The sequence below is a fragment of the Erythrolamprus reginae genome, chromosome 2, assembly GCF_031021105.1.
Source record: "Erythrolamprus reginae isolate rEryReg1 chromosome 2, rEryReg1.hap1, whole genome shotgun sequence".
NCBI lineage: Eukaryota > Metazoa > Chordata > Lepidosauria > Squamata > Dipsadidae > Erythrolamprus > Erythrolamprus reginae.
Window position 1 is genome coordinate 234,459,916 of NC_091951.1, and position 27,752 is coordinate 234,487,667.

Here is a 27,752-nt window from a genome sequence, read left to right on the forward strand (position 1 = left end):
CTGAGGAGTGGCATCTCTATTAAAGTGATGGAGCTAAGTATCAAATGATTGGGGATTATCTGCATGGATAATTCTCCCCCCCATCTCACATTTCATTTGACAGATTAGTGCTAACGGTGGATGCAGATCATTGTCTTAACATGTAATAGCAAATGAGGCTCAGCAAATTCTTTACACTTTATGAGGCATGGATATGAAGCATTTAATTTCCAATCCCTTTGTCTTTTGAAGAACAGGTCAGAACTGGAATAGACTTTACTCTCATTTTAACGTAAAGGCTATTTTTCGTGACTCTGCATCCGTGTCAACAATTGGGAAAATCCTGCTAATAATTCCTTCTATAAAGAGAATTCCATAAAAATGTGAAAACAAAAATTACGGAGGAATTAATTTAAGTTTTGATAGAAAAGATGCAAAAGATAAAACTTAAGCAAAGTTTGGGAGTCATAGAATTGCTTTAAGTTGGTCAAGGCTTCAAGTTCAGTTTTTGATATTCAACATGTCCTTGAGAGAAGATTATAATATATAAGTTGATATAAAGAAGGCGTATGATAAAACAAATAGGCTTGAATCATGAAACATTTTGTGAAAAAGTAGAAAGATACAATGGAAGTAAATCATGTATGAGAATAAATGGGTTACTTAATGAATAATTTTAACACTGAACAGAAAACCTCTCTGGGGAAGTTAGATACATTCTGGTTATGGATGTGCCTGTGCATGCATTTTTGTACTTGAACAATGTCACATTGATGACTCAGATGATTTGCAGTAAATGTTAGACACATTGTAAAATGAAACACAAAGTGTGGATCTAACATTTTCCCCCACTGATTGCATCTGACAGGCAAAACACAGACTACTGTTATACGTGAATTTTGTAAAAAAGGATTTCACTCTGTGTATCTTAATAGTCTGTTTATCAAAATGGGGAAACAGAAAAAAATTGTAAGATGTGCAAACAATAGTACAAAAGTAGTGCATTGTTTATGGTGTGCTGCTTGTGCGAAAGAAATTAAAATTTATTTATATATTTTTACAACGGGGTTTTTTTTAACAAACTCTCACAAGATTCGGCCAGCCAATGACCATGTTTAAGGACATGCTTCTGTGGATTTTACTGTATCATATAGAAATGAGAGTTGGATACATTGAGAAAAACCTAAAATTAGATACAAAACTTAAAATTAGGTACTCAAGAAGAGTGTGTATAAAGGAAAGATAGAATCATGAATGAAGAATGCTGATTGATTGTGGAATGAATATAAAAGTAAGTGATCAATGCAACCAATGCATTGAGGTGGTTTGGTCACATGGAGGAATGGATGAAGAACATTCAAATCTATGGGAAAAAATGAATGAGTTGAAAAGAAAAGAAGTTGTTGCTGGATGAAGCTCATGGAGGGGGAAGTTTAAAGAACAAAAAGCAGTATATGAAGGGCATAGATACAATGAACACAAGATTTACAAGAAGCAAAGGATATGGAGAGGTATACTAAACAGTTTCTCATATATCTTGTCCATGCATTATTTTACTCTCTATTACTTTTTCCTGCACATTGAAGAATAGCAAGTAGTGTGATGACTAATACAGGTATAAAAATACAAAATATATACTCAGCTTGGGAACATCATCTAGCTAATACTTGGCTAACTCTGAAAAATTAAGTAAATTCAGGCCTGGTTAATATGTGAATAGGAGATTTCCAGGAAATATTGGAATTACAGGCTTCAAATAACATCCTATAATAATGCTTTGGGCACCGGTTCCATGAAGAGAGGTTTTCTATGGAGCAGATGGGGCATGGTTTCATGTGTTGCCTGCATCCTGGGGATGTGTGGTTTGTGTGGCCCAGTTTCTGTCATGGTGCAGACCTGTGCCGGTCCATAGCCCGGGATTGGAGACGACAGATGGTAATCAGTTGGTTTGGACCAGTTTTGGTAAACCAGTAGTAGCGACCTGTGGGTGAGCCAGCCCACCTGCCCCAATGCTATGCCATGTTTTCCAGTCCAACACATGTGTGCAAGCTCCCCGTGTGAGCAAAGCGCATGCACGATTGAAGTAAACATGGACTGGATGAAGAGGTAGGGAAATTATGAGAATCTACCACTGTTGGGGACCCCTGCCCTAGAAAAAAGCAGTGGTCAACCATTTCCAAGAAAACTATAGGAATATATACATGGTCACCAAAGCTGAAGCTCAATTTGAATATGATATTTTTTATACACACAGTTATCATCACAGTGTATTTTCAAATACCATGTACTACTTTTTTTTCTACATGACCTATTCATCTGTGTAAGGGTATGGTATGTGTGTATTTGTTTATATTGTTTTCTTTCCCCTATGTTAATTCTCCCATCAATTGCTTTTCGGTAATGGCGAATACTACTACTACAGCAGAGAGGTGGGGCCTCATGGATCCCTCTGATATTTAAGTGAAATGCCACAAAAATCAAAGCCAATCAAAGATCATGGATTGCACCACTGAAATTAGGGGTTCTGCATTTTTCTGTATTTCTATGATATAAGTTTGTGGGTCTGAGGAGTGTGGTTCTTATTATTATTATTTATTCAACTTCTCTGCCGCCCAATCCCAAAGGACTCGGGGAGGCTTACAATAAAAATATAAATAGAATACAAATAGATACAGAACAAAAAGAAGAAGTCGAATATAATCTAAAACTATAAAACCCCGTATTAAAAAAGAAACCCATTCATTATAAAGCAGTCATAATCCCATACATATATAGCATTCATCCAGTGTGGCCTTGTCAGTTGTTAGTTCATGGCCCCTCAGGCCTGCCGGCAAAGCGAGATCTTTGTGACCTTACGGAAGGCCAGTAGGGTGGGAACAGTACGGATATTGGGGGGTAGTTGTTTCCATAGAGCTGGAGCGGCCACAGAGAAGGCCCTCCCCCATGGTCCCACCAATCTGCATTGCTTCATTGATGGGACCTGGAGGAGCCCAACTCTGTGTGCTCATTATTGGTCTCTGGGATGTATGTGGCAAGAGATGGTCCTGTAAATAGTCTGGCCCTGAGCCATGCTCCAATCTTATTATAGATCATACGTTGCAACATAGATATAGCTAAACCTAATATTTTGTTTCTTACTTCAGCCCCCTCAGTAACTAAAAGGTTAGGAAAAAAGTCTCAAAGTTCTGAGAAGCTGATTAATTCTTAATCTTATCCCATGATTGGTGGTGGTCAGTTTCTAAAGCTACATAAGGTTCTGATGAAACACATGTGATTAAATCTAATTTCAGGACTTTGATTTCCTAAACTGTTTCATAACTGAATTTCTTCCTTTTATTTGTTTGTTTGTTTTGGCAGGTTTGTGATTATGGCTATGCACATTGGACAGTGCCCACATGGAGAAGTTAGTATGTACCTATTTAATAAAAGTGCGAAGTGTGGAGATCTTTCTCTCTCTTTTTCTCTCTCTGTCCGTCTCTCATCTCTCTCATTCCGTCTCTCCTTCTCTTTTTAAAATGTTTTGTTTATTATCTCTTTCATCTGTCTGTCCGTCCATCCCTCCATCCCTCCATCTATCTGTCTCATCATCATCACCATCTATCATTGTGGTAATGAAATTGTGAAACACTTATAAATACCCAACCTAGACATCTTACAAGTCAGCTATCTCCATCTTCCATCTACATTAGTTTACAATTCAACTTTACTTACCCAAAAGAAAGATGACCAACCCAAGAGGAAAGATTAAAGAGGATCAGGAAACCAAATGTCTACTACTACCTGGAAAATGTTTTCCTTAATTCAATTAAATTCAATCCAGTTCAGTTCAAATACTATTTATATGTTTGGAAATAGAAGCATTCTTTATGTCACTTTGAGATTTAGGAGCAAAGATGACATATTAAATAAATAGGGAACACAGGTGGCTTGAAGCAAGAGAAAGTTCAATGTGCAGATGTGCCTGAGTCTCTATGGTGAGTGTGTAAATGAGATTTATATTTGGGATTTTTTGTTGTATGGTTCACTGTATTAATTAAAAGGCCTTTAACCTTTCTGGTATAATTGATATAATTTGAAGAGCAAACTTATAAAATGGTGACCGTGGTGGCATCATGGTTAGAATACTGCAGGCTACTTCTGCTGACTGACTGCAATTTGGCAGTTCAGATTTCAACAGACTCAAGATTGATTCAACCTTCCATCCTTCTGAGGTCAGCAAAATAAGGACCCAGATTTTTGGGGGCAATATTCTGGCTCTGTAAACTTCTTAGAGATGGTTGTAAAGCACTGAGAAAAGTCTAAATGTTATTGCTATCTGTACCAGTCATAAAACTGTATCAGAAGGCAAACATTTCTATCATTGTCATGTCTAAGAATGTCATTGGGGTCTAAAAATGCCCTGTAAAGTGAAACAATCTTATGGGTCATCAACTCCTATACATCCTTGAGTATGATATTGAGGGACAAAATCTTAGTCATTGCTGCTACAACAGTTAGATGTGAAGCTGAGAATCCAGAAGAGACTGTAAAATTTGTCACCTTTTGTAAAAAACCAGTTTAAAATATATGTGAACTATTAAAAGGAGTCCTTGAGGATTTTATTCCGCTATTCATTGCCCACTAAAGGAGAAGGTGTTCATCTTTATTTCAAGTCCACTGAATTAGTGCTGTTTGAAGACATTTCCATGGTCATGAGGCCAGCATGATGTCACGAGCCATCCCACCCAAGTGGTACCTATTTATCTACTTGCATTTGCATGCCTTCGAATTACTAGGTTGGCAGGAGCTGGGGGTGAGGACAGGAACTTGCCTTGTTGCATGGTGATTGATTCCTGAACCTGGGCTGTTTGCTTTCCAGCTGACAAGCCCAGTCTCTTAACTGCTGAGCCACCATGCTGCTGATAAATAATATAGCAGCTTCAAATGTTGTTGCAGTAGTTAGTAAGCTTTTTCTTTAAACCAGTGATTTTTCCTTTTAACCATCTATTTTTCCTTGCTTCTTAACTGCAAGGAGAGGAAAGCTGGGCAAAATATTTTATGTCCCATTAAAACAAACACGCAGTCAAGAGGGGTTTTTTTGAGGATATTAGTGTGAAATGGTTACTTCCTGAGTCTTTTTAAAATACTTGTGGCAATGTAATGCGCTCTTGCCCACTTGCTCTTCTTCACTTGTTTCTCACATACACCATCATGCTGTGTTCTTCCTTCTTTTATGGAGTGGGGGGGGGAGAGAGAGATCCGAGCAAATGTTGTCATGTCGCTTTTAAGATGCAATTGTGCATCTCCAGATGCAGCCTGGACAAAGATGTAAAGAAGAATCTCAAGGGTCCTTTGTAGCATTTCCAGCTAACACCAGCAACAGGGAGAGACTTTTTCATGAAGCCAGCGTGGTTTAGACATGTTTCAAGTTTGTAGTTGCAAAGCCACTGATGGATTTGCTGGCAGACGAAGTGAGGGCAGAAGGCCAGCTATTCAGCTGAGCTCTGGATTGATTCGCAGCCCAACTGAACGTTCAAAGTGTTAACGTTGAGGCTCAGAAGGAAGAGAGATGTGGGCAGCTTTTGTGGATGGCAACATATGGCCCAAAGGCTAATCATTAGGAGTCTGCCTGGCATAGAAATGATTCATTGTAACACCAGCAGATAACAGCTTGATCCTACTTTTCTCTGCACAGATTCTGGGGTATTATGAGAAGATCATTTTCTATTGGCCTTCCTTGGTCTGCCAGCTTTTCCTGCTAGGGAAATTCACCCATATGTTGATAAAAGCGTCATGGGCCCAGTTCCAGACAGGCCTTCCAATGGTGAGTAGTCCTGAATTATTTCTCCTTGTCAGGGGTGCAATTTAACCGGTTCGCACTGGTTTGGATGAACTGGTTGTTAAATTTTTCACAGGTTAGAAAACCAGCATATCACACCACTGACTTGCCCCGCCCTTCCCTGCCTGCCTCACCCTTATTTCTGAGAAAATAAGATGGACAATCTTATCAACATTTTCTTAATCCAATCTTTTTAAGATTTGGATTTCTTTTATACATAATATGTGAAAGCTGAATACTATACAAATAGTCCTCAGCAACCACTTGTTATGTTCCAATTGATAATGGTGCTGAACAATGGTATTTATGACTGTTCCTCAAAGGTGTGACCATCACAGTACCCCTGTGGTCACCTGATCACCATTTGTGACCTTCCTGCCTTTATTTCCTTGCAAGGCCATTCCAGGAGAAATGAGAGGCTGTAGTTCAGGGATGGGGAACTGGCTCAGGAATTCTGGGGGATGAAGTCCACAAGTCATAAAAGGGGCCATAGTTCTCCACATCTTCTATTGGTGATTTTGCAGGCTGTAGCATCTATCATTGCTTCCATCTCTGACTGCTATACACAAATATATTGTGGAGGTGAAGATAGTTTCAAGATAATTTCAAAATGCTTTGGATAAATGACACACTTTTATCTTTACCCTAAAGATGAATAAAATATTGGGCATTCCTCTAAATCTATACCCATTTTCTTGGAAAAGTGGGAGTAGATAGCTTTAAAATGTTTTATGCTCTCCTGGATATACGTAACAATATCAAAAAGAGAAGCACAAGTCTACAGAATGGATGGACACACACATACACACAAACACACCAGGGGTGGATGTCATGATGTGCTACCGGTGCGCATCATGACATTTTGAGCGCATGTCCATGCTTTGATTCCACATGCGTGCATCCCTTTTTGCAATTTCCCTTTTGCGCATGCTGAGAAGATGGTGTCAGGCTGTGCTTTGGATGAAGAAATAAAGGTCAGTATTAACCCAGGGGCGGATGGGCAGGATTTTTTCACAGTAGGGGACGAGGAGAAAAAAATAGCCCAAAATTCCCCTCAAAAGATGGTGGCACTCACAGACCAGCACCAACACAACTGGATCCATGATGTCAAAATTACATCACCACCAGGTCACTAATGATTCAGATGATCTGGTCCGAACCAGGAGAAACCCACACAAATTAACACACACACATGCACTTATTCACTCACTTAGCTCCCTGCCTCCAGCCTCCTAAAATCACTCTTGACTCTAAGTTGTGTTATCTCCAAAGTTACTGCTATTTGGAGATCACTCCTATTTGTTTGTCTGTTTATTTATTCATTTATTCATTAAATTTATTTGCCATCCATCTCACGTCTATGTGTGGGGAGGGGGATTTTTTTTCCTGGTCCATCAGCCAGTTCTAGTGTGATACTTCCCTGTTCCTTTTTTCTAACCATTTCTGACCCTTGAAAGGTGTTAAGCCCTAAAACAATATTTTTCCTCCCCTGCAGGACAGCGCTGCTTTATTGGAAACCCAGGATGCTCAATACGTCCAACAATTGTTGAGGAAACCTCCACTGCAGTGAGGACATTCATTTTGTTTGAGGAATGTTTCTTAGGATATCATATATTCTTAATTTCTAGGGACAATTCTGTCAATAATCCATATTTTGTTTTCTGGGGAACCCCTTCCCAACTCACATGAAGATAAAGGGAGGGAGGGAGGAAGAGCATTCAGTCTTGCAAGGTTGTGTTACAGATAGTCCTTGATTTACGACTACAATTCGGACCAGAATTTCCATGGCCGAGCAAAGTGGTTGTTAAGTGAATTGCACCTAATTTTATGACCATTCCTCCCATGGTTGTTTAGTGAATCATTACAGTTATGTGAATCATGTGACTGTTAAGCGAATCTGATTTCCTCCTATTGACTTGGCTTGTTGGAAGATGGCTAGGAAGGTTTCAAATGACAATCTGGGATGCGGCAATCATTGTAAATACACACCAGCACCTGAATTTTGATCACATGGCTGTGGGGATGCTGAGATGATTGGGAGGGCAAGGACTGGTTGTAAGTCATTTTTCACCCAGAGATGATGTAATTTTTAACAGTCATTGAATGAATGGTTGTCAGTTGACGACTACCCATAATATAAGCTTCACAGTAAAATGATATTGCCTTGCATGTTTTTGGTTTCTAGTCTACCTTGAAGGATTGACAGTAAATCATCTCAAGCAATGACTTTTCCATTGATGTGGGGAAAGAGTCTTAGAAATAATTGTTGTCGTTTTCATTTGGGACTTAGTGACATTTATTTATTTGTCTGTCTGTCTGTCTGTTTGTTTGATTTCTATGCCACCTTTCTCCTGAGACAGGGCACAGTTGTATGATGATATTAGTCACAAATAACTAGCTCAATGGTGCTCTTAATAACTAGTTCTGGAAGGCACTGGCAGGGTGAGATGAAGCCAGGTGATGCCCTAGTTTTAGATCAATAATGCTGTCCTTTAGTAAACCAACAGACTATGAAGACTTAACATTTTAAACTTTAGTTACTCACCATGCCAAATAAAACTTTTAAAAAACTATTTTGAATAAAGTTGAATAGGGCAGTTAATGATGAAAAATATGAGTAAAATCATGTGTGGCAGTGAAAGAGTTAAGGGCATGATGGCGAAGGGCGGGAAATGCAGTGGTGCCCATTCCTTTAGTGCCCCAAGCACATGTTTCTCTTGTTCAAAGGTTAATCCAGGCCTGGGAATTAGTAATCCACTGGGGTATTTTGATTAGTCCCAATTAAGTCTCAACCATGGCAACTTTAAAGCACATGGATTTCAACTCCCAGAATTCCCCTGCAACAGGAGTTGAAGTCCTCATTGTCTTAAAGTTGCCATGGTTGGGAATTTTTGCCCTAGAAAGAGAAAATTGCTTGAACTGACTGACAGTCAATCTAATATAGAAGCTCAATACAGTAGTACCTCTAGATATGAGCTGCTCCACATGCGAGTATTCCAAGTTATGAGCCGCGATGCGAGCGAAATTTCTGTTCGACACCCGATCTCAAATTCGGGATACGAGCCGAGCTTCCACTAGGTGACGCAAGAATCTTCTTGCTTCCAGTTATCTCGGCGCGAAAAACAAAGTCTAAAGGCATTCGTTCGAGATGCGAGTTGATCGATTTACGAGCTCGGGTCTGGAACGAATTAAACTCGTATGTCGAGGTACCATTGTATTAGAGTTACATAAGAGTGGATAAAGGCATGTGGCATTGAAGAAGGCTGCATTTAGATTAAGGATGGATGAAGATAAAAAGTGTATGTCGCCTTCTCCTCTTTTTCTTGTTACGCATCTCCTCCAATCTGTCCATATTGTCTTCCTTAAAAAACAGGAAGCCTCAGAAATCTTGGATCCAGCAGCACATCTATGAATGGGATCCTTATTTTCAGTTCCCCAGCCGAATGATCAGCACAATGGTGCTTGCCATTATTTGTCTTTACATGGTAAGCCAAAGAGTTGTGGGTCATGCAGAACATATTAAACTGAGAAACTGTGGGTGTTTCCAATTTTATTTCACTAATCTTAAACTCAAGGCATTCTGAGTTATCAACTGTTATTTGTAATGCACACAATAGACATTAGATGATAGGATCTGTGTAGAGCTCAGTCTGTCTTCTGTGTTCTGTGCACAAAAAATAATTTATTCCAAATTGTGACCAAGACTTATTGAAATAGCATTGTTTGCAGTCATCCTTCTTTTTATGCCTCACAAATAAAAGTATGGAAATGTTCATGGAAAGTCCTAGTCTCTCTTGTTCTGTGTAACATCTTCCCGGGCAAATTGTGAAGAAACAGTCTGCTTTGCAGGAGCAGCCCTACTTAATGAAATTGCCGAGGGTACATGAATTGTGCTTTGTTATATCAGTTTATGAAAAGACATTTCATAAGGTTAAGTTCTCAAGAGTCCTGCTTTATAGCATCGGCCTTTATATTCTTCTCCTACCATAAGAAAGAGCTCTATAAAAGGTTTATTGTTGTTATTCTCAGAGATGTTAGCTACTGCTGATTCTTGATTCACTTTCTTCTACATAAAATATACATCTTGGAGTTATGATTTAAGTTGCATGTCTGCTCGTGCACCTGAATTTGCCAGCAATATCTATAAATCACTATAACGGGTAAGACTTTGAGAAACAGGGTGAAGAGATGCTGCACAACTCTCAGCAGCATAATGGGCAGAGAAAGAGTTTCAGAAGGGACCTGCCCTAATTTCTCAGGTTTAAGGGATAGACAACAGGAGATCTGCATTTTCAGACTTGCAAGATTAATGTTAACCTTCCCAGGCAGATTAGTCAGGAAACATAACCAGGTGAGATAATTGTAGTTTACTGTAAGGCTCAAGAGTGGGTTATGGATCCTCAAGAGTGAGTTATGGATCCTTGGAGTACTCGGAGAGTGGCGGCATACAAATCTAATAAATTATTATAAATTATTATTATTATTTTGCTGGTGGTTTGCTCAGGCTCACGCTGGGAGTGCGCACCTGTGCCCCTTGCAGCAATAAAAAAATAGCTTCTGTGCATGCGCAGAAGCAAAAATTAGCTTCTGCGCATGCATAGAAGCAATATCCAAGATGGTGGAGTCCACAGACTGGCTCTGTGACATCATCAGCAATTTACTAACGGTTCTAAAGAACTGGTAGGAACCCACCTCTGGTAAGGCCACATTCAGAGTGGCCAAAGTGGCCAGAATCCAGAGTGCCACACCCACTGACGATGCAATTTTGGGCTATTTTTTCTGGCATCTCCATATCAGAAGAAGCCCTCCCGCCAGCCCTACTCTTAATGCCAACCTTTACTCTTTGTCCTAAGCACAGATGAGGGCTTCTTCCAACATGGAGATGCCAGAAAAAAGAGCTGAAAATTGTGTTGTCAGTGGGTTCCTACCAATGTGGTTGTCAGCGTTCCAAATAGCATCTGAGAAATAAACCAAGTCCCAGTCCAATTCTCTCAATCAGAGCTCGATTTATTAACAGAACCATGTTGGCTACGCCATCGTCATTCCGATTCTGATTAGTTCCCAGAATCCCACCTAGGTAAAGGTTCATCTTACATCCCCCCCCCCCACAAGTTCATCACGAGAGACAGTCTGTGTGCAGGGGCTTGGCTTATCAACTTCCTCTTCTGTTCAGTTGAGGCAGAACAAAAGATGACCTTGGCTTGGAGAAAGGAATCTTTGGTTGTGTCTGGTAACTTTCCCCTCTGACTACTCACTACCATAATTCCCTCTAAGCTGAGCAGTGAGCAATCGCTCACTTAAAAATCATAATCATCTCAGAGTTTTCCAAACCTGCCCAGAAGCCGAGAGGGAAAGAGTGAGAGGGAAGGAGAGAGAGAGGAAGAGAGGAAGAGAGAGAAACAGATAGAATAAAGAGAGGAAGGAAAAGAAAAAGAAGAAGAATGGGAGTAAGGAAGAGAGAAAGAAAATCAAAATCTAGTTTGAAACTAGCTCAACTATTTAAGTGGCATTTTGATATTGATAGAGTTGCCCTATTATGAGCTCACTGTTATAGACACACAGTACAGTATTTTATTTTGAAATTCTCTGAGGCAAAACAGGGTGGGTTTATTATTTGTTTGTTTGTTTGTTTGTTTGTTTATTTATTTATTTATTTATTTGTTTGTTTATTATTTCTGTGCCGCCCAGTCCCGAAGGGACTGCCGCTCAGACACTATACTTTTCCGCCCACTCCAAAAAAAAAATTAGAGGGAATACTGCTCACTACCCCTCCCATCCCCCCTTGTGTTGTGTCAGGCTGAACTCTCTAACTCCACATGAAGATTTTGGCCTGACAGTGGTGTTCTGGACCGCACCAGTAGGAACCCTCCACTGGCCACATTAACAGAATCTTGCAAATTTGAAAGTACAAATCTTCCGCCATTTCCTTTACAGTTTAGGGGAGGGGATCCTTTCTGGCCTTTTTCCTCTGTCCACTATGCCCCTTTCTTAGGTCTGCTCCCTAGGCAGCATTTTTTCAGCCCATTTCTCAAGGTCTTTTTCACACACGTTTACAACCACCAAATAACTGCTTCTCTCTTTCTTTTCCAGTTTGCTGTGATTGAATATTATGCTTACAAGCTTATTTCATGTACACTGGTAATTCTGATATCAAATTACGAGATGCTTCCAGATGCCAGCAATGTATCAGATATCCAATCTTTAAAAGAATTCATTGAAGTCACGGAAGGTATAGCTATGAGAGCATCAGACTTTTAAATTAAATCTTGAATTTATTACATATGCAAATATTGGCTACAGAACTAATATTGGCAATTGTTTTTTGAATCTTGTTTTATGTATTCCATGTCCAAATTTGGAAAAAACGCAATAGTTACAGTTTTTAAAGGTGATGTTTTTAAACAAAGTGTTTACTGTGAGGTCCTTATTACTGTTATTATTACTATTATATATTACTATCAATGATACATAGGTATTGTCCACAATGGTTGCCTTTCCATTTGTACATCAGTTTAACTTCTGAGCTGAAAAACAACTGTGATATATCAAGACAGGCATAAAAGAAATTACTCTGAGGTTTATTATTCCCCCCCCCCCTGCTTGTGCTGACTGAGTAATGGAAACATAATTGGCACTTGATCATGGGGATTGTGGGCAAAATAAATCACCAAAGCTGCTTCTCCATAGGTGTGTGGCTCTTCACTGTTGGCTCTGCATCTCTCACCAGTGTCACCTACATGTTCCATATCCTCACCTGCTACAGGTATGCCTTGATCTTATTCCTGAGTTTGTGATCCTCTACTACAGGGGAAACAATAAAAGTCCTGTCCGTGGTGCCTTTGCCAGCGAAAAGAGCTCAGGAGGACTGTGTGTGGAGCAGTTTTTGCTGGCAGAGGGTTGCAGGAGGCTGTCACAGCTGGAAACAAAGCTTAGGAGCCTGTTTTCTCTGGCAGAGTGGACAGGATGCCACCAGCACCCTGACATGAGTGATGTTGAGCTGGGTGTGACATACCGCCCCCCCAGTCCCCTCGAGGTCAAACACAACCCTGATGTGGCCCTCAATGAAAATGAGTTTGACATCCCTGCTCTACTGGATATCTTCTGTTCACAGACCAGGGTTCTTCTATTAAAACATATGGTTTAAAGAAGTTATGAAATTCTACCTCAAAAATGTCTATTGATGTCCCCCCTTTCCCTCCCAGAAAACATATCAAGAGGCTTCGGGCAGGACAGAAGGAATTCCTTCCCGCATTATTTAGTAAAGTTTCATCTTCACAAAGCGTGGTAAGTTCTTATTTTTCTCTAATACCGGTTAACTTCTTCATACCCAACTTATTTTTAAATAAAATCTTTTTTTTCCAATCAGAATGCTTTCAAACACTCTTCCACACTTAATAAAGTAATCAATCCCCCTGCAGTTTTGGTATTTGGTCTCGCTAGTTCCACTTTGCGTTGGAGGACAATGGTAGCGTTCTTCTAATCATTAGACTCATATTCAGATTTTACAATAACTAAGAATAGCCTGCATTTCCAGCAAAGAATATTCTATTCTACTGTTGACCTTCAAAAGATAAAGAGATTGGAAATAAGTGCTTAATATCCACTCATTGTAAAGTATAAAGAAATTGTTATGTTTCACTTATAATTGTGTATTTAAAAGCCATGGCCATTGGCATTTACAGTTTGCAATTTTATCCATGCATAAAATTTGTAAAAGCAAATAATGTGTGCAAACCCATTAGGAAAGAAATAAAAGCTCAGAATTTGGGTGTGAGGAGGAGGAGGAAGAGGAGGAGGAGGACAGTTGCTGTCAAAGGAAGATGGTGAAGTGAGGGGAATCAAAAAAATCTAAAACTTTAAGGCTTAAAAAAAAGAGGGACTCTAAGGCTGCAATGAGGAGCATGTGCCTCCCATACACCCGGCATGAGGCTGCCTCCCATACACTGCGCCAGAGAGAGAAACCAAGGCAGGCGAGAGGGGGGAACCTCCAGCTCCTTTGACTGAAAGTCGGCTGCCTCTACTGCTACCTGCTTCCTCTTCCTTCCCATGCTGAAGGGCTCCCCTCTCCTCTCACTTGCTTGCTTTTTAGTCAGCGCATTCCCTTCATTGTGGTGACTCCTCGGTTTGGCTGAAGCCAAGTTGATCCGGCCGGGGCGAAGAGCCCCCTTTTGCCTTTCCACCCCCAGTCACTCGTAGGGGCAACCTTGCACCAGGTGTATGGGAGGCAGCCTGAGGAAGTCACCACAATGAAGTGGCTTATTGCCTCTCCAAGCACCGAGAGAAAGGAAAACACTCCATTTGCTCTGGGCTGCCCAGAGCGAAGGGAGAGTTTCTATTCTCTGGGCTCTGGTAGAGCTTTATTCGCTCTCCAAGTGCCTAGAGAAAGGAAAATGCTTCGTTCACTTTGGACTGCCAAAGCCTCCTTAAGTGCCACCAAAAGGCTCCTCTGGCAGCCCAGAAAAGCCCGAGATGGCCGGGATTAAAGGGGGAATGGCAGGAAACTGGCCGGCCCTTTGTGCCGCTCTCAAAGTTCCTGAGAAATTTTTCCGGGCTTGTGTTCTTAAGTAGAAAATGGTTCTTGAGAAGAGGTAAAAAAATCTTGAACACCTGGTTCTTATTTAGAAAAGTTCTTAAGTAGAGGCGTTCTTAGATAGAGGCACCACTGTACTCCTATATCTTTTGCTCCTATATCAATTATCAGTAAGTACATGGAATTCCAAGTTTGGAAGTAACCATAATTTATGTATCAGTTTTAATTGGTAATTATTTTTTTGACAATAATGGTCTGCAAGAGAGACATACTTGATCATATATTAAGACTGTTCTTTGTGTTTATGCATTTCTATGATAGAGAAGGAAAAATAGATAATTTCAGTAAATTTTCAGAAAAGAGTGGTAGCTTTGTTTTTTGTTTTTTATATTATATTTGGTAGTTAAAAGGCATGCTGTAGTTCTTTGAATAAGAATCATTAAAAAATAGTTTATATTAAACAGTTTTAAAAACAACATTCAAAAACAACCACAAATACAATAACATAAAATAACACAACACTTCATACCATATAAGCTCCTTTTACAGTGTTCTGTATCGGTGTACGTTGTTTGCTTTTGTAACTCTCACTCTCCTTAACTTATACTTATAAGTATACTTATATACTCTTTAACTTATAACGTATATTACCTATGTCTTACATACATTTACATCTTAACATCTATCGTCTTATATCTATAATTCTAGTTGTATCAATCTATCATCCTATTTGCATTTGTCTATATATATAAATAAAAATAAAACTATCTCTACATATCTTTTAATTTATATTTGTCATACCTTTATCAGTTAATTTTGTAATTGGAATTCAAAAGTGAAATTGATTTATAATTTTTAATTGAGCAGTCGTCCAAATAGTCTTTTGGTATTAGAATTATATAGGCTTCTACCCATGACTTCGGCTGTTTGGCATATTCTAAAACCTCATTGTATAGTTCTAACATTTCTTCTCCCAATACTTCCTATTGGTGGCCCGTCAGGCCCTAGAATTTTATTGTTTTTGATGACTTTTTAAAAATCCCCTTAGTGTTATCTTATCATTTAACATTGTACCTCCTCTGCCATAATTGGCAGATACTTGTCGTTCAAATAATTTTTAGAGTCTTCTTCCCTAATTTCCTCATCTTTATATAAGACTCCAAAAAAGTTTTGAATAATGATCTTTTTTTCTTCAAGTTCATATTGCAACTCTCCCTTTTCATATCGCAATTGTTGAATATTTCTTTTTGCTTTTTCTTTCCTTAATTTATGGGCCAACCATCTCCCAGATTTGTTTGCAAATTCAAAGTAATTTTCCTTCATTGCTTTAATATTACGACTCATTTTCTCTTGTGTTATCAAATTATTCTTATATTTAATTAATTTCCTTTCCTCTTTGTATTCATTATTTAATGGTTCTTTCTGCATTAGTAATTCTTGTTCTTTAAGGCTAGTATGCAAATTGTCTAATTTCCCCCCCCCCCCTATTTTTTTTTTTGCTATGTATGCAATTGTCAGTCCTCTCAAAGAGGCTTTCATTTTATCCCACACATTTTGAGTCAATATTTGTTCCTTTGTATTCTCTTTTTAAAAAAAATCTATTTTTCTCTCTGTATTTTGTATATATGTTTTTTTTCTTTTCAAATATTTTGATTAAGTGACCACCTGATTTTTTTTCCTCCTTCCATTTCATTTTATTTTAATTGGATTATGGTCATCCCAAGTATTTGGTAAAATAAATCTCTATTTCTTCTACCTCAGTTATCCTTCTTTTGCCATCAAAACACTTTCTCAGTTCCTTTTCACACCTCACTCTTCTTCTAATCGCAAAAACTTTGCTTTCCTTTCTTCTCTCCCATTACATACTCACTGATTTTCAATTGTTTAGGAATCTCGTACTTTCACTTGCCTTTCTCAGTTCACCTTTTTCCCACCGACAAAGAGGATCTTCCATTTTCCGGATTTCCACATTGATTTCTTTTCAACTGATACGTCTCACTGTTTTCTCTCTCTCTTTTCTTTCTCTTTAGCAAGCGGACTATCACGCCTTCGGATTGGCCATTGACAGGCTGATTTCTTTTGTGTCTGATCCCAGGGACCCTCTTGCTCTCCCACGAGATCACCTTTCTCCCTTAGAGCTGCAAAGTCTTCCATCTCTATCGGTGTTCCCTATGAAAGCTAACCTTGCCCAGAGGCTACAAAATCACAAAAAATCATGGAAGCCGAATGGAGCCCCATTGGCTTGCTCCGCACTGGCGTGATGTCACCACCGGAAGTCTAAGAACCATGCATTTTTATTTCAGTTAAAATCAGTGAAATTTCAACTGGTTAATAAATTAATTGGTTGGCAAAATGCCTATATAAATATCTCTCTTTTTTCCCCCCACATCGCCAGGGAGCAATTGCAAGATATTCCGGTTGGCAAATTGCTTATCTAGTTTGGGGTAGGTATGTTATATCGTTTTCACTAATGCTCCTAATGTGGAGTGCCCTTATATGGCCTTTTCAATTGTTTGCTTGTGCTTTATTTTCCAGGTTACCTGGTCATCCACATCCTACAGTGCCTCTTTGGAGTGATGCTCATTTATGGTTTGGTGCTGCCCGTAAAACATGGTCAGGGGATAGAAATGGCTAAAAGTTTGGGAACAGGCATGTAAGTGACTTTGATTTTGCTAAGATTGCCAGAAAACATGCCCTTTACTTAGGGGTGAAATCCAGGAGGTTCTGACAGGTTCTGGAGAACTGGTAGCAGAAATTTTGAATAGTTCAGAGATAACACCCCTGGCTGGCCCCAGAGTGAGGGAAAATGGAGATTTTATAATATCCTTCCCCCAGGAATTTATTTATTTATTTATCTATTTATCTATCTATCTATCTATCTATCTATCTATCTATCTATCTATCTATCTATCTATCTATCTATCATCTATTGGATTTGTATGCCGCCCCTCTCCATGGACTGGGGAGGGAATGGAGATTTTGCAGTATCCTTCCCCTGCCACGTCCTCAAAGCCACACCCACAAAGCCACACCATGCCCACCAAGCCACGCCCACAGAACTGGTAGTAAAAAAATTGGATTTCATCATAGAATTATATAGGCTTCGACCCATGACTTTGGCATTTTGGCATATTCTAAAACCTCATTGTATAGTTCTAACATTTCTTCTCCCAATACTTCCTGCAGTTTTTTATATATCTATATAAAAATATATAAAAAATTTTTTTTATATATTTAAAAATTTCCTTAGTGTTATCTTATCATTTAACATTGTACCAGCTCTGGCATGATTGGGAGATACGTGTCGTCCAAATATTTTTTAGTGTCTTCTTCCCTAATTTCCTCACCTTTATGTAAGACTTCAAAAAAGTTTTGAATAATGATCTTTTTTTCTTCAAGTTCATATTGCAACTCTCCCTTTTCATATCACAATTGTTGAATATTTCTTTTTGCTTTTTCTTTCCTTAATTTATGGGCCAACCATCTCCCAGGTTTGTTTGAAAATTCAAAGTAATTTTGCTTCATTGCTTTAATATTACAACTCATTTTCTCTTGTGCTATCAAATTATTCTTATGTTTAATTAATTCCCTTTCCTCTTTGTATTCATTATTGGTTGGCCCCAGAGTGAGGGAGAATGGAGATTTTATAATACCCTTCCCCCAGGAATGGGGAGGGAATGGAGATTTTGCAGTATCCTTCCCCTGCCACGTCCTCAAAGCCACACCCGCCAAGCCACACCTCGCCCACCAAGCCACGCCCACAGAACTGTTAGTAAAAAAAATGGATTTCATCACTGCCTTTACTGTCTGGGGGAGCGCATGGAGAGGACAATTCTGAAGTGAGGGGGTCTCTGGAGCATGAATATGGGGCACTTGGGGTATGTAGACATTCTAATTCTGGGGACCAAATACACAGGTTCAAAACTTGGACTCCATAGTTTACATATGAATACTTTTTTCAGTTAGCTCAGATCTCGTGCCAGTTCTTAAGATATATTTCTTATACAGGTAGTCCTCAACTTACAATAATTTATTTGTACAACAGACAATGATCGTTTGCACAACAGATTGTTCAAAGTTACGATGGCACTGAGAAGTGACTTACGACCATTTTTCACTCTTACAACCGTTTCAGCATTCCCTTGATCAAGCGATCAAAATTCAGGTGCTTGACAATTGATTCATATTTATGATGGTTGCAGTATCCCAGAGTCCCCTGATCCCCTTTTTGTGCCCTTCTGACAAGCAAAATCAATGGGGAAGCCAGATTCTCCTAATAGCCATGTTACTAACTTAACAACCACATTGATTCACTTAGCCACTGTGGCAAGAAAAATCATAAAATGGGGAAACTCAACACATTTCTCACTTAGCGACATAAAATCTGGGCTCAATTATGGTTGTAAGTCGAGGCGGCAACACTGAAGCCTCAAAGATGATATATCCAATAAAACTGTTCTTTGAGGAATCTACCTGCCTCGTAGTTCTGTTTGCTATGGGTCTTTTACTTGGGACCCTGACGTGAAGGCTACCTGTATTCATGAAATTAATATTAGAGGACAACTCCACCTGGCTGCTTCCCTTGTTTAAGTCTTACCTGTGAGGTTCTCAATTTTTCAACTTTTTAAGTTATTTATCTGGAAGGGGGCCTAGGCTTAGCTGTAGATGGTCTGAGCAATTGGAATTCAAAAAAGAAAAATATGTGTGTGTTTGCATGTGTGTCTATTTATTAGATTTTATTCTGCCTTTACTTTGGTCAACTCAGCTTTGGCCATCTCTCTCTCTCTCTCATGTAAGACATATAAAAGAAAGAGCTAGAGGTACATTAAAGTATCTTCTTTCCTCGGGGGTGTAGACTTCCACAGCTACAGCTTATTTCTGCCTTCTCCCCTTCAGCTTGACCGTTGCCATTGTCATAAGCTTCATCGTGCTGCAGATTGTGACCGCCAGCCAATTTTTTCTCCAGCCAAAGATTTTGCAAGATGACAAGGAGAAGCCTCTGGCTCTTGATAACAGGCAAGTTCCCCTTAGTTATGTCTTGGTTCTTTATTTTAAGGAACAATACTTGCTTCATTTCTGAAACTGAAGTAAACTTCATGAGGTACATGAGAATGTTATCGCATGAAGTGATCATTTAAAAAAAACCCACAAGGGTGTCAATCTTGTGTCCTTGTCATCATGTGACATATCGGGACTTTCCCCCCTTCGTTAAAACATGTGGCCTGTGGGACACGAGTTTGACAGCCCTGATTTAAAATTAAAAAAATATCTAAATATTTTAGATGTAAATTTAATTTACTTGGAGCTATCCCAAATTATATAGCAGCAGATTCAAGAGCATATTTTTTCCATGTCTAATAAGAGTGATCCTTTGAAATGCTTCCTAATTAAATTAACGATGAAAATATAATTTTTAAAAAAATAATCGGAAGAGACAGGGACCACTTGCCTGATTTCCACTGTCAGGTCTTCATCCATGAGGACCTGACAGTGGAATTACTTAAGACCCACCTTTGTCACCAGGCATCGGGGAGTTAAGTTATCCTTTCCCCCTAGGCTACTACAAGTTATGCATGGTATGTTTGTGTGTATGTTTTTTTATAATAAGGGTTTTTTAGTTGTTTTTATTAATTGGATTGTTCATGTTGTTTTACCACTGTTGTTAGCCGCCCCGAGTCTGCGGAGAGGGGCGGCATACAAATCCAATAAATAATAAATAATAATAATAATAATGAATCAATCTGAATCTCTCCAATGGTCATTTATTTGTAATTTCAGAAAAGTGTTTCATAATTTCAATTACTTCCTGTTCTTCTCTAACGTGATGCTGGGCCTGAGCGCCTGTCTCTTCCGGCTGGTGTGCAGCGTTGTTTTGGGAGCCTGGCTAATTGCCCGCATTGATAGGACCATCATGCCTAAAGGCTACGAAGCGGCTGACATGGGTAAGTAAGAGCCAGGGTTTCTCAGGGGTCTGAGACCAGATGTTCCTTTGAATACCCCTGAATGGAAAAACCAACCAACCAGGAAATCAGTTTAGGTTGTGTCCTTTCATCAGTTTAATGCATATCTTCCCTGAACAAAGTATTCATTAATTATTGAGGTATGGTTAATTTAACTATAGAAAAAAATTTGAACCCTATACTCCTCAAATTATTTGATGAAGTTTTAGAAGAAGCCAAAATTCCTGATAAATGGAATGAGGCATATATAACCCTAGTTCCAAAGGATGACAAAAATAGGTCCCATATATGTTCTGCCTGACCGGCCTCAAGCAATGTCCAGGAAAGAAGGTCAGACACACTTGTGGATAGTTAGTCAGCAAACTTGTATTAAACAATAAAGAAAAAAGTCTAAAGCAAATGGTCCTTACTTTCAGGAGTAACACATAGGATTCGTTGAAAATTCAGTCAGCTACAAAGTTCAGTGAAAAGCCAACAAATACAAAAGTCACAGAGCATAAATATTCCAAGAGTCTCTGAATATTCACAGCACCAAAAGCAGCAGCTTGTCCCAGAGTTTTCAACTCCCACAACGCTGAGTTGAAATCCAAGAGCAGAAACTTCAAAGCAGGAACAAACTACGCCACACAAACCACCCAGATAATCAGCCACAGTTTGCCTTGGCCCCGTTCCCATTTTATGCCGTTAGCCCTCATTAAGGGAACCACACCCAGCCCAGGTGTGCATATCCTACTTCTTAAAGCGATCCCTTCTTTGCAAGGCCCTTTGGTTGCGTAAATTAATGTATTGTCCTGCAGACGAACTGAGAGAGGATAAACTGTCTGACGAATTGCCAGCCCCTTCCCCTGAACTGTCTGCCAATTCTTCCTGGCTCTCTGCCCCATCTTCCTGACTGACTGCTACATCTTCCTAGCTGTCAGCCCCATCTTCCTGACTGTCTGCTACATCATCCTGGCTGTCAGCCAGGCTTTCACAGTCACTGTGTGCCACGTCTCCCCCATCTGTAGGGGCAACAGCTGGCCCAAGCCCAAACACAACAATATACATACATACCGCCCCATATCGCTATTAAATTCAGATTATAAAATTTTTTCTACAATTATTGCCAATAGACTAAAAAGGATTCTAAATATTATTATACATGCAGATCAAAATGGTTTCCTTCCGACAAGAAATATTGGAATGAACACTAGAATTGTACTTGACTCTATAGAATACTATAATAAAAATATTGATAAGCCTGTTGCATTCATATTTGTTGATTTATACAAAGCTTTCGATAGTTTACACTGGCAATTTCTTATCTCACAACTTGAAATTATGAACATGGGTGACCATTTTGTCAATCTAATTAGAGCTTTATATAACGCACCATCAGCGAAAATATTAGTTAATAACGATATCACAGACAAGATATATATTGGTAAAGGGGTCAGACAAGGATGTCCACTAATTTAACTACAGACACTCCTCAACATAACATTTCATTTTGCGACTGTTTGAAGTTGCAATGGAGTGCAAAGAACCGGGCCTTGTACTTAATAATCATCGTAGCATCCTCTTCATTGCAGGACCAAAATTTGGGTGCTTGGCAACTAGGTTGTATTTATGATTAATGGCTATGTGATCACCATTTATGATCTACCCAGCTGGTTTCTGATGAGCAAAAACAATGGGGGAAGCTGTGGTGATTTGTTTAACAACTATGGCAAAAAAAATAAATAAATCATAAAATTGTACATGGCTCACTTAACCACTCTTGCTGGAAATTCTGGTTCCAATTGTGGTGGAAAGGTGAGGATTACTGAGAATAGTCTGTAAAATTCAATTCCCAAGCAGTGCTTAATAATTAATAATGTTTTTATTACTGTTGTTAGCCGCCCTGAGTCTATGGAGAGGGACGGCATACAAATCCAATAAATAAATAAATAAATAAAATAAATAAATGAGGAAGATATTTTGAGACCAGACCATATTTTGGCCCTCCATATTTCTCTGCCATTTTTTCCTTACCGCAAATTTATGTATGAAGGAAGAGATGGCCATCACATAATGCCATTTGGTAGACTTCACTAAAGCTTGAACAGATCAGGAGTTGTTATTCCAAAAGTTCACAGATTAAAGGGCCACCCAGACCTGGGGCCAATGGCAGATGGCACTGTAGACTAGCCCAGCCAGACTAGTATATTTGAATTCATCCTTATCCAAATCAGATCTCTAAACCTAAAAGTGGAGAACATAATGTGATCCAAAGGCGGGATTTCTTTGCAGAATCTTCCATGGTATCATAATCCCTTAATTAATCATCCTCAGTTGTTCTCACAGCTACGATTGGCTCCTGTGAAGAGCCTACAGCACCTCGAAGCCACGTTCAGTTGAGAGAGGATAGATAATCTTTTATAGTGAATAGCCATAAGTCCTTTGGAGTGGGCGGCCATAATTTTGCAAGGGGCAGGCATGGGGGCCATGAGTGTTAAGAGCCAACCCCGACCACAAATGGTTAAATTGCTGGATGAATGTGGATGATTGTGTTTTTAAGATAATGATTTGTAGTATTAGATTTCTACACATTTTGTATTGTATTTATGCTGTAAGCCGCCCTGAGTCAATTGAGAAGGATGGGATAGAAATCTAAATAAATAAATAAATAAATAAATAAATTAATTAATAATAATAATAATAAATTTAAATAAGCAAGCAAACAAATTCAGAGCAGAACCATCTCTGTACCTGTCTGCACCTGCATCAGTTCTTGCAAGGAATTCTTTCAACATCCTTTCTTGTAGTTAGTTACTGATGTCCTTCTTATTGGATGTGCCTTCAAGTCCTGACTCTATGAGACTTAAGTTCACCCAGTCGGATGTTCCCTTTTGGGAAGAGGGTAGAGCTTGAGTGAAGCATCCGGAAAACTATGCTGACATCCATAACCTTTCACTGAGGAAACAGTTGAGTAGCTCTTGAGGGAGATGGGTGAATCTCACAGAAAGCACATAAACTACTTAACCTCATTGTCTGGAATTTACAACTTCACTAAAGAATGTATCAGTTTGTCTATAGTTAACTGCAATCTTCTAGAAATGCCATCCGATCCCATTTGTAGCTGAATTTTTCTTCCCAAGTTAAAGGGATTGCTATTTCCTTTGCAGGATACAAGACATGGATCGGGATGCTTTTTATGGACCACTATCACACCAATCCTATTCTTCTTTGCTTTGGCCACCACCTTGCAGCCAAATGTATAGAGAACCAGCATCAAACGAACTCATATTCTTGCCACGTCGATCAATCAACAGGTAAACCCCGCAGCGGTTTGATCTGTGTTTATGTTGCAGTAAATGAAGGACGTAGGAGAATATTGAGTTTTGAAAATAAAGCTTAACAAACAGACGATAGAAAACGACAGAATTCATTGCATTCGTTAAATAGTCCGAAGATTAGGAATCCTTGCCACATTCAAACAACATAGTTGATGGGAAAGGGGGAATGATGGTACTGGAAATGCTTGCCTCACCTGAAGCCAGTAGGAGGGTGCCTTAAATGACTGCACATTTCCTCTGTGGCCTAAGCCGTGAAGATAGAGAGTTTGGGTCCACAAGAATGGTCTTGATCTTCAGAGCTGCTGGACACCCAGTTTCCATTCTCTTCAGCCTTCAAGATCAGTGCTTGTAATAACTATGGGACTATGAGGTTTGAGGTCCTTGTGAGTCAGATAAGGGCCAGCTAGAAAAATCTAGATTGTGCTAGTTAGGTGGGTGAAGTCAGAATCCAGGGTGCCTTTGGCCATTGCTAAAGGGGCGTACATAAGTGCACTGGTGTGCCTTTCGTCCCCTGTCCAATTGTCTTTCCTTTCTCTCACTTATCATATATATTTTCTTTCTTTCATATATCCTCTCCTCTAAGTTCACTTTACCCTTATATATATTACTACATGTCTATTTTTCTTCCTATGTATTTGTGTATTGGACAAATGAATAAATAAAATAAAGAATCACTAGGATACTGGAAAGTAAATGCTCATCCATTTCTCCTTTAGATTTTAGGGTGTCGAAGAAGGCCAGGACAAGATGGCTGCTGCTGTATACCCTTCTAAAGAATCCCGGCCTCTCTGCACACAGGAAGCCGAAATGAGGATCGATGAAGGCAGAACATTTCATGTCCTTTCCATGTGATTACATTGGTAGTCAGCATAGGGTGATGATGAAATCTTGACTATGCCTGTTTGTTTCTATGTATTGAAACCCATTTCCAGTTGATTTGGATTCGGACAACTATGATTGCTCCTGTGGCTGGCCACTTTCCTTTGGAATATTCGGGCTCCATTCATTTCAATTATTAAATGCGAAGGGAGAGGTCATCAGCATTACAAAAAAAAATAGGGTGGATAGTGTTTTTGTCCCCCCCCCCCCCTCACAGAAGCACTCTGCTGGCCGAAAGCAAGGCATATGGAAGCTCTCTGGGGCCTCCCCCACCCTTTTTTTGACCTCCCCACCCTCCAGAAGCACTGCCGGCCCTCGCAAACCTAAGTCCTAAACTTGGCCAAAGGGTGGGGGCCGGCAGGTGTGTGTGGCGATGTGGATGGAGCAAACTTATGGTCCCACACAGGCCATTTTAATGGTTTTGGTGGGCTGAATCTATCCCGCAGTCCGTAGTTTGAGGATGCCTGATTTACACCATAGAGGTTGATACTGTCCAAACAGCTAGTCTATATTATGAAGTTCAACTTGCAATGATTACAAACAGCCACAGGAGGGCAGAATAGCATAAGAAGTCTGTGTGGGTCTCTGTATGCGTTCACTTGAAGAATAGTTAAGAAACTATATGGATAGAAGGTGTTAAAGTAATGGAAAAAGGTTCCTGGGGGTCAAATGCAGTTGCCTGCCGTGGAATATTAATTTTTCAGTATCATTTGTGCTGCAACTGTCCTTTGGGTATGAGAAATGAACTTAACTATAGAGCAATGTAGGAGGGGGGAAAAGGATTGTAATAAATTGAGATGGCAATTACTTTTCCCATCTGTGCAGGTGAATGGAAGGAAGTCTGATTTCGATCCCCCCTCCAAACAATATGGACAGCCATTGTGTTGGTTTAGAAGCAATTTTTACTTTAATACATGCTGATCTTTATAATGGCTTATTGTTTACCCAGCATACTTGACTTTAATGGCTGCCTATACCATTTTTGATCAATTGCATAGGAGCCTCACAGCTGAATTCTTTTGTACTGAACTGGTGGACGATCTCTCATCGTTCCACAATATCTAAGTCATTTGTGGGAAGTGACTTATGCATTTAAACACATTGGAACCATTCAGTTTTGTTGATGGTTTGTAAATTCAAAATGGGTGAACAGTGCAGTGAGGCAGTAGGGAAAGCAAGTAGAATGCTTGGCTGCATAGCTAGAGATATAACAAGCAGGAAGAAGGAGGTTGTGATCCCGCTGTATAGAGGAGACCACATTTGGAATACTGTGTTCAGTTCTGGAGACCTCGCCTACAAAAAGATATTGACAAAATTGAACGGATCCAAAGACGGGATACAAAAATGGTGGAAGGTCTTAAGCATAAAACGTATCAGGAAAGACTTAATGAACTCAATCTGTATAGTTTGGGGGACAGAAGGGAAAGGGGGGACATGATCGAAACATTTAAATATGTTAAAGGGTTCAATAAGGTTCAGGAGAGAAGTGTTTTTAATAGGAAAGTGAACACAAGAACAAGGGGGCACAATCTGAGGTTAGTTGGGGGAAAGATCAGAAGCAACGTGAGAAAATATTATTTTACTGAAAGAGTAGTAGATCCTTGGAACAAACTTCCAGCAGACTTTGGTAAATCCACAGTCACTGAATTTAAGCATGCCTGGGATAAACATATATTCATCCTAAGATAAAATACAGGAAATAGTATAAGGGCAGACTAGTTGTGCCACGAGGTCTTTTTCTGCCGTCAATCTTGTATGTTTCTATGTACATTAAACATTTTTTATTTGGAAACGGGACATAGAGGCGCAGAGGTTTAATGGTGCTAGATGTGCTGAGCAATTTTCAGCACTCTGGTGCTTAGAGTCCAGCTCTGCAGGATGGGGGGAGTTCTGATCTCTTGTTCTTAGCTTCTGCCCACTTAGCAGTTCAAAAGCAGTATCTCTGTATTAAGTACCACCATTTCAGTGGTGGGAAACTGCTGGCTTCATTCTGCACCGGTGCTGGATATGCCCAGAAGTGATTGGCAGATGAGCTGATTTCCTTTGAGAACACTGGAGGCCAGCTGGTGTGAAGCTAGTTCGCCCTCTTGTGGTGCGCTGGGTGTAGGCAACAAATGGACTAGCAACTGTTGGCTGCCAGGATTTCTACTGCATGCATAACATTGTAGCTTTCCTGGCCTTGTATGCTGTACATTAAACAAATAAACACAGTATTTGGAGACAACACTGGTCTTTCCTATACCTGCTTAATCCTGAGTTAAAACTGTATTTGAAGCAACTGCCCAGACATTCACATATTTCTCCAACACTCCACGGTCTGCATTGGCTGCCAATTGGTTTCCAGATGCAATTCAAAGTTTTGGTTATGACCTATAAAGTCCTACATGGCATCGGGCCAGATTACTTACAGGACCGCATTCAGCCGCACGAATCCCAGAGACCGGTCCGGTCCCAACAGAGTCGGCCTTCTCCAGGTCCTGTCAACTAGACAACGTCGTTTTGTGGGGCCGAGGGGAAGAGCCTTCTCTGTGGGGGCCCCGGCCCTCTGGAATCAGCTCCCCCCCTCAGAGATTCGTACCACTAGATTCTTGCCCCCCTGGCTGATGAATGTGTTGAGAGAATGTTGATCGAATGGGAATGACTGTTTTTTTATGGCTTTGGTTTTTTTTAGATTTTATATTTAATTAATTGGATTTAAGATGTTATACATTGTTCTATTATATGTTATAAGCTGCCCCAAGTCCTTGGAGAGGGACAGTATAGAAGTCCAATAAATAAATAAATAAACTGATGGAGGAACTGGATCAGATTCTAAGGTAATAGGATTCCAGGTCGATCTTACCTTGGGAGCCCATCTCATTTTTGGCAACTGATTGATAGCTAATGAGTAACTCCAAAGCTTCTCATCTAATTTTTTGTAATTGATAGAACCAGCTGCAGAGCCACGTAACACCATCGGTAAATTTATTTTATTTATTTATTAAATTTGTATGCCGCCCCTCTCCATAGAGTCGGGGTGGCTCACAACAGTAATAGAAAACAATATATAACACAAATCTAATAATTAAAACTAAAAAACCATAATTTAAAAAAACATGCACACAACATACCATATATAAACAGTATAGGCCTGGGGAAGTTATCTCAGTTTCCCCATACCTGACGGCAGAGGTGGGTTTTAAGGAGCTTACGAAAGATTAGATTAGATTTATTGGATTTATATGCCGCCCCTCTCCGCAAACTCGGGGCGGCTCACAACAATAATAATA

General features: G+C 39.7%; 1 protein-coding gene across 1 annotated transcript in view; it reads left to right on the plus strand.

The window, feature by feature from the left end:
• The window catches only part of LOC139158870 (stimulated by retinoic acid gene 6 protein-like), a 43,381-nt gene extending 16,680 nt beyond the window's left edge, over positions 1–26,701 (plus strand). The window contains exons 6-18 of the mRNA XM_070736210.1: positions 3,337–3,382; positions 5,654–5,782; positions 7,293–7,363; positions 9,171–9,282; positions 11,888–12,026; positions 12,485–12,560; positions 13,000–13,081; positions 16,723–16,771; positions 16,863–16,980; positions 19,224–19,343; positions 20,106–20,269; positions 23,434–23,580; positions 24,321–26,701. Of these exons, the coding sequence (XP_070592311.1) occupies positions 3,337–3,382; positions 5,654–5,782; positions 7,293–7,363; positions 9,171–9,282; positions 11,888–12,026; positions 12,485–12,560; positions 13,000–13,081; positions 16,723–16,771; positions 16,863–16,980; positions 19,224–19,343; positions 20,106–20,269; positions 23,434–23,580; positions 24,321–24,415 (1,348 nt within the window). The 3' untranslated portion in view covers positions 24,416–26,701. The remainder of the gene's footprint in view (positions 1–3,336; positions 3,383–5,653; positions 5,783–7,292; positions 7,364–9,170; positions 9,283–11,887; positions 12,027–12,484; positions 12,561–12,999; positions 13,082–16,722; positions 16,772–16,862; positions 16,981–19,223; positions 19,344–20,105; positions 20,270–23,433; positions 23,581–24,320) is intronic.
• Positions 26,702–27,752: the final 1,051 nt, after the last annotated feature.